Source organism: Lepisosteus oculatus, chromosome 4, assembly GCF_040954835.1.
Source record: "Lepisosteus oculatus isolate fLepOcu1 chromosome 4, fLepOcu1.hap2, whole genome shotgun sequence".
NCBI lineage: Eukaryota > Metazoa > Chordata > Actinopteri > Semionotiformes > Lepisosteidae > Lepisosteus > Lepisosteus oculatus.
This window is the reverse complement of record NC_090699.1, coordinates 2,661,212-2,675,527: the sequence shown is the minus strand read 5'-3', so window position 1 is coordinate 2,675,527 and position 14,316 is coordinate 2,661,212. Positions and strand designations below refer to the sequence as shown.

General features: G+C 56.1%; 2 protein-coding genes across 2 annotated transcripts in view; both read left to right on the top strand.

The window, feature by feature from the left end:
• Positions 1 to 14,316, top strand: part of LOC138238273 (cytosolic sulfotransferase 3-like) — a 271,472-nt gene that overhangs the window by 102,277 nt on the left and 154,879 nt on the right. The gene's annotated exons all lie outside the window — the stretch shown is intronic.
• LOC107076307 (integrin alpha-M-like) overlaps positions 1 to 14,316 on the top strand; it is a gene marked incomplete at its 3' end in the record, with an annotated part of 45,795 nt that overhangs the window by 2,010 nt on the left and 29,469 nt on the right. The window contains exons 2-4 of the mRNA XM_069188225.1: positions 10,973 to 11,087; positions 11,164 to 11,252; positions 13,123 to 13,175. Coding sequence (XP_069044326.1) covers positions 10,973 to 11,087; positions 11,164 to 11,252; positions 13,123 to 13,175 — 257 coding nt within the window. The remainder of the gene's footprint in view (positions 1 to 10,972; positions 11,088 to 11,163; positions 11,253 to 13,122; positions 13,176 to 14,316) is intronic.

Sequence of the window (14,316 nt, the reverse complement as noted above, 5' to 3'; positions counted from 1 at the left end):
TTTCCTGACCCTGCTGTGTTTTCTCTGTAACCTGAAGGTTTTGTTTCTGGAGGAGCTGGAGGAACACAGTGTGTGTGTGTAGGTGACGGGGGAGGAGGAGGAGAATTGTGTTCCTCTGTGTCAGAGACTGACTCCAGCAGCGTGGGTGGGGTGGGGTGGGGGAGGGAGAGGAGCAGGAGGAACTGACCCATGACCTGACTGGAGGCACTGAGTAACGACACCGCTGTCACTGTGAGTCGACGGGCAGTGTGTGTTAGTCACCCTGGCCACTGTGTGTGTGTGTGTTCGTGTGTGTGTGTGTGTGTGTGTGTGTGTGTGTGTGTGTTCGTGTCTGTTTGTGTGTCAGTTCTCTGCTGCCACTAGTACACCGGCTGCCTCTGCTACTGCAACATCCAGTCCTGCTTCTGCACCATCTGCATCTGCTACTGCAACATCTGGCTCGACTGCAACATCTGCATCTGCAACTGCAACATCTGCAACATCTGGTACCTCTGCAACATCTGGCTCTTCTTTGACATGTGGTTCTAATGCAACATCTTCATCTATTACCACAACATCTGGTTCTACTGCGACTTGTGGTTCTTTGGCAACATCTGGTTGAACAGCAACATCTGGCTCTTCTACTGCAACATCTGGCTCTTCTGCAGCATCTGGTACCTCTGCACAATTTGCATCAACTACAAATTCTGTATCTATGACTGTAACATCTGGTACTTCTGGAACACTGGTTCTCCTGCAACATCTGGTACCTGTGGAACACTGGTTCTCCTGCAACATCTGGCTCTACTGCAACATCTGGCACCTGTGGAACACTGCTTCTCCTGCAACATCTGGTTCTTCTGCAACGTCTGCCTCTGTTGCTCCATCTGTGCCTAGCGCATGAGCTGCCTGTTGTCGGGGGGCTGTGGAGTTGTGAGGGAGCCTGTGTGCCTGGGGAGTCAGTGTACAAGGTGAGCTCTGAGACCTCTGAGACCTTATACTGAGTGCCCAGCCATGCAGTCTCCCCTCACAATGGTCTCTGCGCTGTTCCATGTTGCTCTCCTGCAGCCACTGACTCTGCTGGCGCTGCTGCTGCTGTGCTGGTCTCAGGGCGACAGAGCTGCCTTGTGTCACACAGGGTTGTGAAAGGGCTGTGCTGGGCTGTGTCACACAGGGTTGTGAAAGGGCTGCACACTGTTGATCAAGACAGGACTCAAGGTCTCCTCATCAACAAATGCATGCTCCACCCTCCTGCCCCCCTCTGTGTACAGTAGTGTTTCCTGTCCTGACTGGAGTGTCTCGTCCAGCTGTGTCCTGAGAGAAGTCAGGGTCTCAGCTTGTTCCACACCCCCACCCCTCTCTGTGTACAGTTGTGCCTCCTGTCCTGACTGGAGTGTCTCGTCCAGCTGTGTCCTGAGAGAAAGGGTCTCAGCTTGTTCCACACCCCCACCCCTCTCTGTGTGCAGTAGTGTCTCCTGTGGGAGAAGCCAGGACGTTGCCCTGACTTCTCTCAAGACGCCTCTCCAGGCTCCTTTCGGTCATCGCACTTCTCTCGCTCCTCGGCAGCGGGGAAGCCGGCGGGTTTAAACCCCTGCCCCGCCTCAGACCCCGCCCCAGCGAGGGGGTGCAGAGTGTCAGTCTGGGGTGACAGCAGCAGTAAGGGCCCAGGGACGACAGGACCGTGTCGCTGAGCAGGGCAGGGCGAGAATGGCTTCTCTCCAGGATGTTGACGTCTCTGTTGTCTTGTCTGGGGCGTCAGCAGTCACCGCTGACAACTATAGAAGCAGGGAAACCGACCCGGTCTGTATTAATAACCCTCGCGCGCAGCTCCTCTCTGCTCTGCGCTTCCTGTAAGAAGGGTGATTCACAGCATCTCCAGGAAAGGAAGCAGAGTGTGTGGGGCCGCAGGCTGAGGTAGCGCCGCGCGTGGCGCTGGGGCCCTGGGTTTAATGGCTGGGGGTGCCGTCTGTGTGGAGTTTGCACGTGTGTGTGTGTGTGTGTGTGTGTGTGTGTGTGTGTGTGTGTGTGTGTGTGTGTGTGTCCTGTGATGGGCTGGTGTCCTGTCCAGGGTGTGTGTGTGTGTGTCCTGTGATGGACTGCTGTCCTGTCCAGGGTGTGTGTGTGTGTGTGTGTGTGCGTGCGTGCGTGCGTGCGTGCGTGCGTGCGTGTGTGTGTGTCCTGTGATGGACTGCTGTCCTGTCCAGGATGAACCCTGCCTTGAGCCTGTTGCTCAATGGTGTGTGTGTGTGTGTGTTTCTGTCTGTGTGTCTGTGTGTCTGTGTCTGTGTCTGTGTGTGTGTGTGGTGCTGTAACCCCTGTCCCTGTGTGTGTGGTGCTGTAACCCCTGTTCCTGTCCCTGTGTGTGCGTGCGTGCGTGCGTGCGTGCGTGCGTGCGTGCGTGCGTGCGTGTGTGTGTGTCTGTGTGTCTGTGTGTCTGAGTGTCTGAGTGTCCGTGTGTCCGTGTGTCTGAGTGTCTGTGTGTCTGAGGGGCCGTGTGTCTGTGTGTCTGTGTGTCTGTGTGTCTGAGGGGCCGTGTGTCTGTGTGTCTGTGTGTCTGTGTGTCTGAGGGGCCGTGTGTCTGTGTGTCTGTGTGTCTGTGTGTCTGTGTGTCTGTGTGTCTGAGTGTCCGTGTGTCTGAGGGGCTGTGTGTCTGAGTGTCTGTGTGTCTGTGTGTCTGAGTGTCTGTGTGTCTGTGTGTCTGTGTGTCCGTGTGTCTGTGTGTCCGTGTGTCTGTGTGTCCGTGTGTCTGTGTGTCCGTGTGTCTGTGTGTCCGAGTGTCTGAGTGTCTGTGTGTCTGAGTGTCTGTGTGTCTGTGTGTCTGTGTGTCCGTGTGTCCGTGTGTCCGTGTGTCCGTGTGTCTGTGTGTCTGTGTGTCTGTGTGTCTGAGGGGCCGTGTGTCTGTGTGTCTGTGTGTCTGAGTGTCTGTGTGTCTGAGTGTCTGTGTGTCCGTGTGTCCGTGTGTCCGTGTGTCCGAGTGTCTGAGTGTCTGTGTGTCTGTGTGTCTGAGTGTCTGTGTGTCTGTGTGTCTGAGTGTCTGTGTGTCTGTGTGTCCGTGTGTCCGTGTGTCCGTGTGTCCGAGTGTCTGTGTGTCTGAGTTTCTGTGTGTCTGTGTGTCCGTGTGTCCGTGTGTCCGTGTGTCCGTGTGTCTGTGTGTCTGAGTGTCTGTGTGTCTGAGTGTCCGTGTGTCTGAGTGTCCGTGTGTCTGAGTGTCCGTGTGTCTGAGTGTCTGAGTGTCTGAGTGTCTGTGTGTCTGAGTGTCTGTGTGTCTGTGTGTCTGTGTGTCTGTGTGTCCGTGTGTCCGAGTGTCTGAGTGTCTGTGTGTCTGTGTGTCTGAGTGTCTGAGTGTCTGTGTGTCTGTGTGTCTGAGTGTCTGTGTGTCTGTGTGTCCGTGTGTCCGTGTGTCCGTGTGTCCGAGTGTCTGTGTGTCTGAGTTTCTGTGTGTCTGTGTGTCCGTGTGTCCGTGTGTCCGTGTGTCCGAGTGTCTGAGTGTCTGAGTGTCCGTGTGTCTGAGTGTCTGAGTGTCTGTGTGTCTGTGTGTCTGAGTGTCTGAGTGTCTGTGTGTCTGTGTGTCTGTGTGTCTGTGTGTCCGTGTGTCCGAGTGTCTGAGTGTCTGTGTGTCTGTGTGTCTGAGTGTCTGAGTGTCTGTGTGTCTGTGTGTCTGAGTGTCTGTGTGTCTGTGTGTCCGTGTGTCCGTGTGTCCGTGTGTCCGAGTGTCTGTGTGTCTGAGTGTCTGTGTGTCTGAGTGTCTGTGTGTCCGTGTGTCCGTGTGTCCGAGTGTCTGAGTGTCTGTGTGTCTGTGTGTCTGAGTGTCTGAGTGTCTGTGTGTCTGTGTGTCTGAGTGTCTGTGTGTCTGTGTGTCCGTGTGTCCGTGTGTCCGTGTGTCCGAGTGTCTGTGTGTCTGAGTTTCTGTGTGTCTGTGTGTCCGTGTGTCCGTGTGTCCGTGTGTCCGTGTGTCTGTGTGTCTGAGTGTCTGTGTGTCTGAGTGTCCGTGTGTCTGAGTGTCCGTGTGTCTGAGTGTCCGTGTGTCTGAGTGTCTGAGTGTCTGTGTGTCTGTGTGTCTGAGTGTCTGAGTGTCTGAGTGTCTGTGTGTCTGAGTGTCTGTGTGTCCGTGTGTCCGTGTGTCCGAGTGTCTGAGTGTCTGTGTGTCTGTGTGTCTGAGTGTCTGAGTGTCTGTGTGTCTGTGTGTCTGAGTGTCTGTGTGTCTGTGTGTCCGTGTGTCCGTGTGTCCGTGTGTCCGAGTGTCTGTGTGTCTGAGTTTCTGTGTGTCTGTGTGTCCGTGTGTCCGTGTGTCCGTGTGTCCGTGTGTCTGTGTGTCTGAGTGTCTGTGTGTCTGAGTGTCCGTGTGTCTGAGTGTCCGTGTGTCTGAGTGTCCGTGTGTCTGAGTGTCTGAGTGTCTGTGTGTCTGTGTGTCTGAGTGTCTGAGTGTCTGAGTGTCTGTGTGTCTGTGTGTCTGTGTGTCCGTGTGTCTGAGTGTCTGAGTGTCTGAGTGTCTGAGTGTCTGAGTGTCTGTGTGTCTGTGTGTCTGTGTGTCTGTGTGTCTGAGTGTCTGAGTGTCTGACTGTCTGTGTGTCTGTGTGTCTGTGTGTCTGTGTGTCTGAGTGTCTGAGTGTCTGTGTGTCCGTGTGTCCGTGTGTCCGTGTGTCCGTGTGTCCGTGTGTCCGTGTGTCCGTGTGTCCGTGTGTCCGTGTGTCCGTGTGCCTGAGTGTCTGAGTGTCTGAGTGTCTGTGTGTCCGTGTGTCCGTGTGTCTGAGTGTCTGAGTGTCCGTGTGTCCGTGTGTCTGTGTGTCTGTGTGTCTGAGTGTCTGTGTGTCTGTGTGTCCGTGTGTCCGTGTGTCCGTGTGTCCGAGTGTCTGTGTGTCTGAGTTTCTGTGTGTCTGTGTGTCCGTGTGTCCGTGTGTCCGTGTGTCCGTGTGTCTGTGTGTCTGAGTGTCTGAGTGTCTGTGTGTCTGAGTGTCCGTGTGTCTGAGTGTCTGAGTGTCTGTGTGTCCATGTGTCCGTGTGTCCGTGTGTCCGTGTGTCCGTGTGTCTGTGTGTCCGTGTGTCCGTGTGCCTGAGTGCCTGAGTGTCTGAGTGTCTGAGTGTCTGAGTGTCCGTGTGTCCGTGTGTCCGTGTGTCCGTGTGTCCGTGTGTCCGTGTGTCCGTGTGTCCGAGTGTCTGAGTGTCTGTGTGTCCGTGTGTCTGAGTGTCTGAGTGTCCGTGTCTCTGTGTGTCTGTGTGTCTGTGTGTCCGTGTGTCTGTGTGTCTGTGTGTCCGTGTGTCTGTGTGTCTGTGTCAATGGACTGGTGTCCTGTCCAGGGTGTGTGTGTGTGTGTGACAGGCAGTCCGAGCTTCAGGTGTGGCGCTTTCACAATCCAGCTCCAAACACCTCCTCGTCCCTGTGGGCAGGGTGGACGTCAGCACCAAGACCATGAAGCACAGCGCCGCTGAGAGAGACCCTGGGAGTCTGCCTCTAGCGAAGCAGGAAGGTGTGCAAGGAGCTGCTGACCTGCAGGGGGGATCTGTCCAGTACAGATCATCCTGATGGGACTGGGGGCAGGGCGCTGGCTCTGGGGCTCAGGCGCTGTGCCTGGGGCTGGAAGGTTGCCAGTTCGAATCCCACGGCCCAGCAGAGGAATCCTACTCCGTTGGGCCCCTGAGCGAGGCCCCTGAACCCCAGCTGCCCCAGGGGTGACGTATAAATGGCTGACCCTGCGCCTCACACAAGACATGGTATCTGTCCGATACAGAGATCTGGTCTTAAATTTCTTGACTGCTTTTTGACGGACTGAACCAACAAAAAGTCAAAATACTGTCAGGAGAAGAGTTATAAAACGGCCAAATAATCATTTTGTTTTTTTGGGGACTGCAAAGGAGCTCGGTTCTCTCAAACCATGTTAGTGCTGCTGGGATATTTTCCCCAGGACATTCGTGTTCTCAGTGAACCCCACACTAGGCCCTGATATGTGTCACAGTGCACTACACCCACAGGCTCACCATGGGTCAGTGTGGGAATGATATTGCTTTGTTTTTCTTTGTTTTTCTTTAAATCAATCAATCCAGTGACTAAAATATCCTGTCTCAGACTCAGGCCTGAGCTCTGCTGGAGCCCAGCGGTGAGACTCTGGTGCAGTTGGTCCTCCAGGCCTGTGGGGGGCAGTGTGACCCTGTCTGTGTGTGAGAGTCAGTGTCTGGACCTGTGGGGTCAGTGTGACCCTGACTGTGTGTGAGAGTCAGTGTCTGGGCCTGTGGGGTCAGTGTGACCCTGACTGTGTGTGAGAGTCAGTGTCCGGGCCTGTGGGGTCAGTGTGACCCTGACTGTGTGTGAGAGTCAGTGTCTGGGCCTGTGGGGGTCAGTGTGACCCTGACTGTGTGTGAGAGTCAGTGTCTGGGCCTGTGGGGTCAGTGTGACCCTGACTGTGTGTGAGAGTCAGTGTCCGGGCCTGTGGGGTCAGTGTGACCCTGAATACAACTGTGTGTGAGAGTCAGTGTCTGGGCCTGTGGGGGTCAGTGTGACCCTGACTGTGTGTGTGAGTCAGTGTCTGGGGTGGGGGGTCAGTGTGACCCTGACTGTGTGAGAGAGTCAGTGTCCGGGCCTGTGGGGGTCAGTGTGACCCTGACTGTGTGTGTGAGTCAGTGTCTGGGGTGGGGGGTCAGTGTGACCCTGACTGTGTGTGAGAGTCAGTGTCCAGGCCTGTGGGGTCAGTGTGACCCTGACTGTGTGTGTGAGTCAGTGTCTGGGCCTGTGGGGTCAGTGTGACCCTGACTGTGTGTGAGTCAGTGTCTGGGCCTGTGGGGTCAGTGTGACCCTGACTTTGTGTGAGTCAGTGTCCGGGCCTGTGGGGTCAGTGTGACCCTGACTGTGTGTGAGAGTCAGTGTCTGGGCCTGTGGGGGTCAGTGTGACCCTGACTGTGTGTGAGAGTCAGTGTCTGGGCCTGTGGGGGTCAGTGTGACCCTGACTGTGTGTGAGTCAGTGTCCGGGCCTGTGGGGTCAGTGTGACCCTGTCTGTGTGTGTGAGTCAGTGTCTGGGGTGGGGGGTCAGTGTGACCCTGACTGTGTGTGAGAGTCAGTGTCCGGGCCTGTGGGGTCAGTGTGATCCTGACTGTGTGTGAGAGTCAGTGTCTGGGGTGGGGGGTCAGTGTGACCCTGACTGTGTGTGAGAGTCAGTGTCTGGGCCTGTGGGGGTCAGTGTGACCCTGAATACAACTGTGTGTGAGAGTCAGTGTCTGGGCCTGTGGGGGTCAGTGTGACCCTGACTGTGTGTGAGAGTCAGTGTCTGGGCCTGTGGGGGTCAGTGTGACCCTGACTGTGTGTGAGTCAGTGTCTGGGCCTGTGGGGTCAGTGTGACCCTGACTGTGTGTGAGTCAGTGTCTGGGCCTGTGGGGTCAGTGTGACCCTGACTGTGTGTGAGAGTCAGTGTCTGGGCCTGTGGGGTCAGTGTGACCCTGAATACAACTGTGTGTGAGAGTCAGTGTCCAGGCCTGTGGGGTCAGTGTGACCCTGACTGTGTGTGTGAGTCAGTGTCTGGGGTGGGGGGTCAGTGTGACCCTGACTGTGTGTGAGAGTCAGTGTCCGGGCCTGTGGGGTCAGTGTGACCCTGACTGTGTGTGTGAGTCAGTGTCTGGGCCTGTGGGGTCAGTGTGACCCTGACTGTGTGTGAGTCAGTGTCTGGGCCTGTGGGGTCAGTGTGACCCTGACTTTGTGTGAGTCAGTGTCCGGGCCTGTGGGGTCAGTGTGACCCTGACTGTGTGTGAGAGTCAGTGTCTGGGCCTGTGGGGGTCAGTGTGACCCTGACTGTGTGTGAGAGTCAGTGTCTGGGCCTGTGGGGGTCAGTGTGACCCTGACTGTGTGTGAGTCAGTGTCCGGGCCTGTGGGGTCAGTGTGACCCTGTCTGTGTGTGTGAGTCAGTGTCTGGGGTGGGGGGTCAGTGTGACCCTGACTGTGTGTGAGAGTCAGTGTCCGGGCCTGTGGGGTCAGTGTGATCCTGACTGTGTGTGAGAGTCAGTGTCTGGGGTGGGGGGTCAGTGTGACCCTGACTGTGTGTGAGAGTCAGTGTCTGGGCCTGTGGGGGTCAGTGTGACCCTGAATACAACTGTGTGTGAGAGTCAGTGTCTGGGCCTGTGGGGGTCAGTGTGACCCTGACTGTGTGTGAGAGTCAGTGTCTGGGCCTGTGGGGGTCAGTGTGACCCTGACTGTGTGTGAGTCAGTGTCTGGGCCTGTGGGGTCAGTGTGACCCTGACTGTGTGTGAGTCAGTGTCTGGGCCTGTGGGGTCAGTGTGACCCTGACTGTGTGTGAGAGTCAGTGTCTGGGCCTGTGGGGTCAGTGTGACCCTGAATACAACTGTGTGTGAGAGTCAGTGTCCAGGCCTGTGGGGTCAGTGTGACCCTGACTGTGTGTGTGAGTCAGTGTCTGGGGTGGGGGGTCAGTGTGACCCTGACTGTGTGTGAGAGTCAGTGTCCGGGCCTGTGGGGTCAGTGTGACCCTGACTGTGTGTGAGTCAGTGTCTGGGCCTGTGGGGTCAGTGTGACCCTGACTGTGTGTGAGAGTCAGTGTCCGGGCCTGTGGGGTCAGTGTGACCCTGAATACAACTGTGTGTGAGAGTCAGTGTCCGGGCCTGTGGGGGTCAGTGTGACCCTGACTGTGTGTGTGAGTCAGTGTCAGGGGTGGGGGGTCAGTGTGACCCTGACTGTGTGTGAGAGTCAGTGTCTGGGCCTGTGGGGGTCAGTGTGACCCTGACTGTGTGTGAGAGTCAGTGTCCGGGCCTGTGGGGGTCAGTGTGACCCTGACTGTGTGTGAGAGTCAGTGTCTGGACCTGTGGGGTCAGTGTGACCCTGACTGTGTGTGAGAGTCAGTGTCCGGGCCTGTGGGGTCAGTGTGACCCTGACTGTGTTTGAGAGTCAGTGTCTGGGCCTGTGGGGTCAGTGTGACCCTGACTGTGTGTGAGAGTCAGTGTCTGGGCCTGTGGGGGTCAGTGTGACCCTGACTGTGTGTGAGAGTCAGTGTCTGGGCCTGTGGGGTCAGTGTGACCCTGACTGTGTGTGAGAGTCAGTGTCTGGGCCTGTGGGGTCAGTGTGACCCTGAATACAACTGTGTGTGAGAGTCAGTGTCCGGGCCTGTGGGGGTCAGTGTGACCCTGACTGTGTGTGTGAGTCAGTGTCTGGGGTGGGAGGTCAGTGTGACCCTGACTGTGTGTGAGAGTCAGTGTCCTGGCCTGTGGGGGTCAGTGTGACCCTGACTGTGTGTGAGTCAGTGTCTGGGCCTGTGGGGTCAGTGTGACCCTGACTGTGTGTGTGAGTCAGTGTCTGGGCCTGTGGGGTCAGTGTGACCCTGAATACAACTGTGTGTGAGAGTCAGTGTCCGGGCCTGTGGGGGTCAGTGTGACCCTGACTGTGTGTGTGAGTCAGTGTCAGGGGTGGGGGGTCAGTGTGACCCTGACTGTGTGTGAGAGTCAGTGTCCGGGCCTGTGGGGGTCAGTGTGACCCTGACTGTGTGTGAGAGTCAGTGTCTGGACCTGTGGGGTCAGTGTGACCCTGACTGTGTGTGAGAGTCAGTGTCTGGGCCTGTGGGGTCAGTGTGACCCTGACTGTGTGTGAGAGTCAGTGTCCGGGCCTGTGGGGTCAGTGTGACCCTGACTGTGTGTGAGAGTCAGTGTCTGGGCCTGTGGGGTCAGTGTGACCCTGACTGTGTGTGAGAGTCAGTGTCTGGGCCTGTGGGGTCAGTGTGACCCTGACTGTGTGTGAGAGTCAGTGTCCGGGCCTGTGGGGTCAGTGTGACCCTGACTGTGTGTGAGAGTCAGTGTCTGGGCCTGTGGGGTCAGTGTGACCCTGACTGTGTGTGAGAGTCAGTGTCCGGGCCTGTGGGGTCAGTGTGACCCTGACTGTGTGTGAGAGTCAGTGTCTGGGCCTGTGGGGTCAGTGTGACCCCGACTGTGTGTGAGAGTCAGTGTCTGGGCCTGTGGGGGTCAGTGTGACCCCGACTGTGTGTGAGAGTCAGTGTCTGGGCCTGTGGGGGTCAGTGTGACCCCGACTGTGTGTGAGAGTCAGTGTCTGGGCCTGTGGGGGTCAGTGTGACCCTGACTGTGTGTGAGAGTCAGTGTCTGGGCCTGTGGGGTCAGTGTGACCCTGAATACAACTGTGTGTGAGTCAGTGTCTGGGGTGGGGGGTCAGTGTGACCCTGACTGTGTGTGAGAGTCAGTGTCTGTGCCTGTGGGGTCAGTGTGACCCTGACTGTGTGTGAGAGTCAGTGTCTGGGGTGGGGGGTCAGACTGCAGCCCCTACAGACTCAGCCCTGAGCTCTGCTGGAGCCCAGCGGTGAGACTCTGGTGCAGTTGGTCCTCCAGGCCTGTGGGGGTCAGTGTGACCCTGACTGTGTGTGAGAGTCAGTGTCTGGGCCTGTGGGGGTCAGTGTGACCCTGACTGTGTGAGAGTCAGTGTCTGGGCCTGTGGGGGTCAGTGTGACCCTGACTGTGTGTGTGAGTCAGTGTCTGGGGTGGGGGGTCAGTGTGACCCTGACTGTGTGTGTGAGTCAGTGTCTGGGGTGGGGGGTCAGTGTGACCCTGACTGTGTGTGAGAGTCAGTGTCTGGGGTGGGGGGTCAGTGTGACCCTGACTGTGTGTGAGAGTCAGTGTCTGGGGTGGGGGGTCAGTGTGACCCTGACTGTGTGTGAGAGTCAGTGTCTGGGGTGGGGGGTCAGACTGCAGCCCCTACAGACTCAGCCCTGAGCTCTGCTGGAGCCCAGCGGTGAGACTCTGAGGGGCTTCCCTGTCTGGACTCAGAGACACACAGGAGTCTGACTGCAGCTCCTCTCTCCTGCAGGTGACATCAGGTGCAGCTGCTCCTCCAGGCCTGTAGGGGGCAGTGTGACCCTGACTGTATCTGTGTCAGTCAAGGCCTGGTGTGTGAGACACTGAGAGACACCTTGTCTTCAGCATTCCAAAAACATCTCATTGTTAAGTATTGGAAAACTGTTATGAAACCCCTTGTCTCTCTCTCTCTCTCTCTCTCTCTCCTTTTAGCACTGTGTGACTCCAGTGCGTTTAACCTGGAGACCGAGAACGTCAAGGTGTTTGAGGACCAGAGCCAATGGTTTGGGTACCGTGTCTTGCAGCTGAGCCCAGGGAGGGATAAATGGTGAGAGCAGGCAGAAGGGAGACAGGAAGTGGGGGACCTGTGTCTGGGTGCTGACCGGCAGTCTGTCTTCTCCCAGGGTCATTGTCAGCGCGCCTCTCGAGAGAAACGGGACGCTCTTCAAATGTGACTACAAGTCTGGAACCTGCTCCCGGGTCATTGACTCAGGTCAGTGACGAAAGATCCCAGCTGCCCGATCTGGGTTCGGCTCACGGCTTGGTTCAGTTTGTCGGTGCTGGCAGAGGAGACCCAACTGTCTGAGCCAACAGTGTGTCCGTCAGTGTGTCTGTGTGTCCGTCAGTGTGTCTGTGTGTCTGTGTGTCCGTCAGTGTGTCTGGGTGTCTGTGTGTCCGTCAGTGTGTCTTTGTGTCGGTCAGTGTGTCTGTGTGTCTGTGTGTCCGTCAGTGTGTCTGTGTGTCCGTCAGTGTGTCTGTGTGTCTGTGTGTCCGTCAGTGTGTCTGGGTGTCTGTGTGTCCGTCAGTGTGTCTGTGTGTCCGTCAGTGTGTCTGTGTGTCTGTGTGTCCGTCAGTGTGTCTGGGTGTCTGTGTGTCCGTCAGTGTGTCTGTGTGTCCGTCAGTGTGTCTGTGTGTCTGTGTGTCCGTCAGTGTGTCTGGGTGTCTGTGTGTCCGTCAGTGTGTCTGTGTGTCCGTCAGTGTGTCTGTGTGTCTGTGTGTCCGTCAGTGTGTCTGGGTGTCTGTGTGTCCGTCAGTGTGTCTGTGTGTCCGTCAGTGTGTCTGTGTGTCTGTGTGTCCGTCAGTGTGTCTGGGTGTCTGTGTGTCCGTCAGTGTGTCTGTGTGTCCGTCAGTGTGTCTGTGTGTCTGTGTGTCCGTCAGTGTGTCTGGGTGTCTGTGTGTCCGTCAGTGTGTCTGTGTGTCCGTCAGTGTGTCTGTGTGTCTGTGTGTCCGTCAGTGTGTCTGGGTGTCTGTGTGTCCGTCAGTGTGTCTGTGTGTCCGTCAGTGTGTCTGTGTGTCTGTGTGTCCGTCAGTGTGTCTGGGTGTCTGTGTGTCCGTCAGTGTGTCTGTGTGTCCGTCAGTGTGTCTGTGTGTCTGTGTGTCCGTCAGTGTGTCTGGGTGTCTGTGTGTCCGTCAGTGTGTCTGTGTGTCCGTCAGTGTGTCTGTGTGTCTGTGTGTCCGTCAGTGTGTCTGGGTGTCTGTGTGTCCGTCAGTGTGTCTGTGTGTCCGTCAGTGTGTCTGTGTGTCTGTGTGTCCGTCAGTGTGTCTGGGTGTCTGTGTGTCCGTCAGTGTGTCTGTGTGTCCGTCAGTGTGTCTGTGTGTCTGTGTGTCCGTCAGTGTGTCTGGGTGTCCGTCAGTGTGTCTGGGTGTCTGTCAGTGTGTCTGTGTGTCCGTCAGTGTGTCTGTGGGTCTGTCAGTGTGTCTGTGTGTCCGTCAGTGGGTCTATCAGGGTGTCTGTATGATTATCTGTCAATCTTTTCATCAGCCTGTCTATGTGTGAGGTATTGGCTGTGCTGTAGGCATCTGTTGTGTAGTGGTGTCCTGTGTCGATTTTCTCAAATGTGTGAAAAAAGGTAATGTCTCCTTCTGTGTGTCTGTTGTGCGATAGTCGGTTGATGTTGTCTCTCCTGTGTGTGTGTCTGTTGTGCGGTAGTCGATTGATGATGTCTCTCCTGTGTGTGTCTGTTGTGCGATAGTCGATTGATGTTGTCTCTCCTGTGTGTGTGTCTGTTGTGCGATAGTCGATTGATGACGTCTCTCCTGTGTGTGTGTCTGTTGTGCGGTAGTCGATTGATGATGTCTCTCCTGTGTGTGTCTGTTGTGCGATAGTCGATTGATGATGTCTCTCCTGTGTGTGTCTGTTGTGCCATAGTCGATTGATGTTGTCTCTCCTGTGTGTGTGTCTGTTGTGCGGTAGTCGATTGATGATGTCTCTCCTGTGTGTGTCTGTTGTGCGATAGTCGATTGATGACGTCTCTCCTGTGTGTGTCTGTTGTGCGATAGTCGATTGATGTTGTCTCTCCTGTGTGTGTGTCTGTTGTGCGGTAGTCGATTGTTGATGTCTCTCTTTCTGTGTAAATCTATAGGTCCAGGGACAATGGGTCTGTCACTGACTGCCAGACAACCAGATGAACTTGTGGTGAGTTATTTCTTTCACCTTTCAGAGGAAACAAGAACATAAAACATGTCCAGAGAGAGGATGCCTCTGGTGAAAGGAATTAAAAACTCAGACCAGCAGACACTTCTTTACACTGAGGGTAGTGGGAGTGTGGAACAAGCCCATTCAACACTTCTTGAGTCAAGACTTCTCTCAGGACACAGGACTCTCTCTCAGGACACAGTCTCTCAGGAGACACTCCAGCCAGGACAGGAGACTCTACTGTACACAGAGAGGGGTAGGAGTGTGGAACAAGCTGAAACTCTGACTTCTCTCAGGACACAGCTGGATGTGACTCTCCAGTCAGGACAGAAGACACTGCTGTACACAGAGAGGGGTGGGGGTGTGGAACAAGCTGATACCCTGACTTCCCTCAGGACAGAGCTGGATGTGACTCTCCAGTCAGGACAGGGGGCACTACTGTACACAGAGAGGGGTGGGGGTGGGGAACAAGCTGATACCCTGACTTCCCTCAGGACACAGCTGGATGTGACTCTCCAGTCAGGACAGGGGGCACTACTGTACACAGAGAGGGGTGGGGGTGTGGAACAAGCTGAGACCCTGACTTTCCTCAGGACAGAGCTGGATGTGACTCTCCAGTCAGGACAGGGGGCACTACTGTACACAGAGAGGGGTGGGGGTGTGGAACAAGCTGAGACCCTGACTTCCCTCAGGACACAGCTGGATGTGACTCTCCAGTCAGGACAGGGGGCACTACTGTACACAGAGAGGGGAGGGGGTGTGGAACAAGCTGAGACCCTGACTTTCCTCAGGACAGAGCTGGATGTGACTCTCCAGTCAGGACAGGGGGCACTACTGTACACAGAGAGGGGAGGGGGTGTGGAACAAGCTGAGACCCTGACTTTCCTCAGGACAGAGCTGGATGTGACTCTCCAGTCAGGACAGGGGGCACTACTGTACACAGAGAGGGGTGGGGGTGGGGAACAAGCTGAGACCCTGACTTTCCTCAGGACAGAGCTGGATGTGACTCTCCAGTCAGGACAGGGGGCACTACTGTACACAGAGAGGGGAGGGGGTGTGGAACAAGCTGAGACCCTGACTTTCCTCAGGACACAGCTGGATGTGACTCTCCAGTCAGGACAGGGGGCACTACTGTACACAG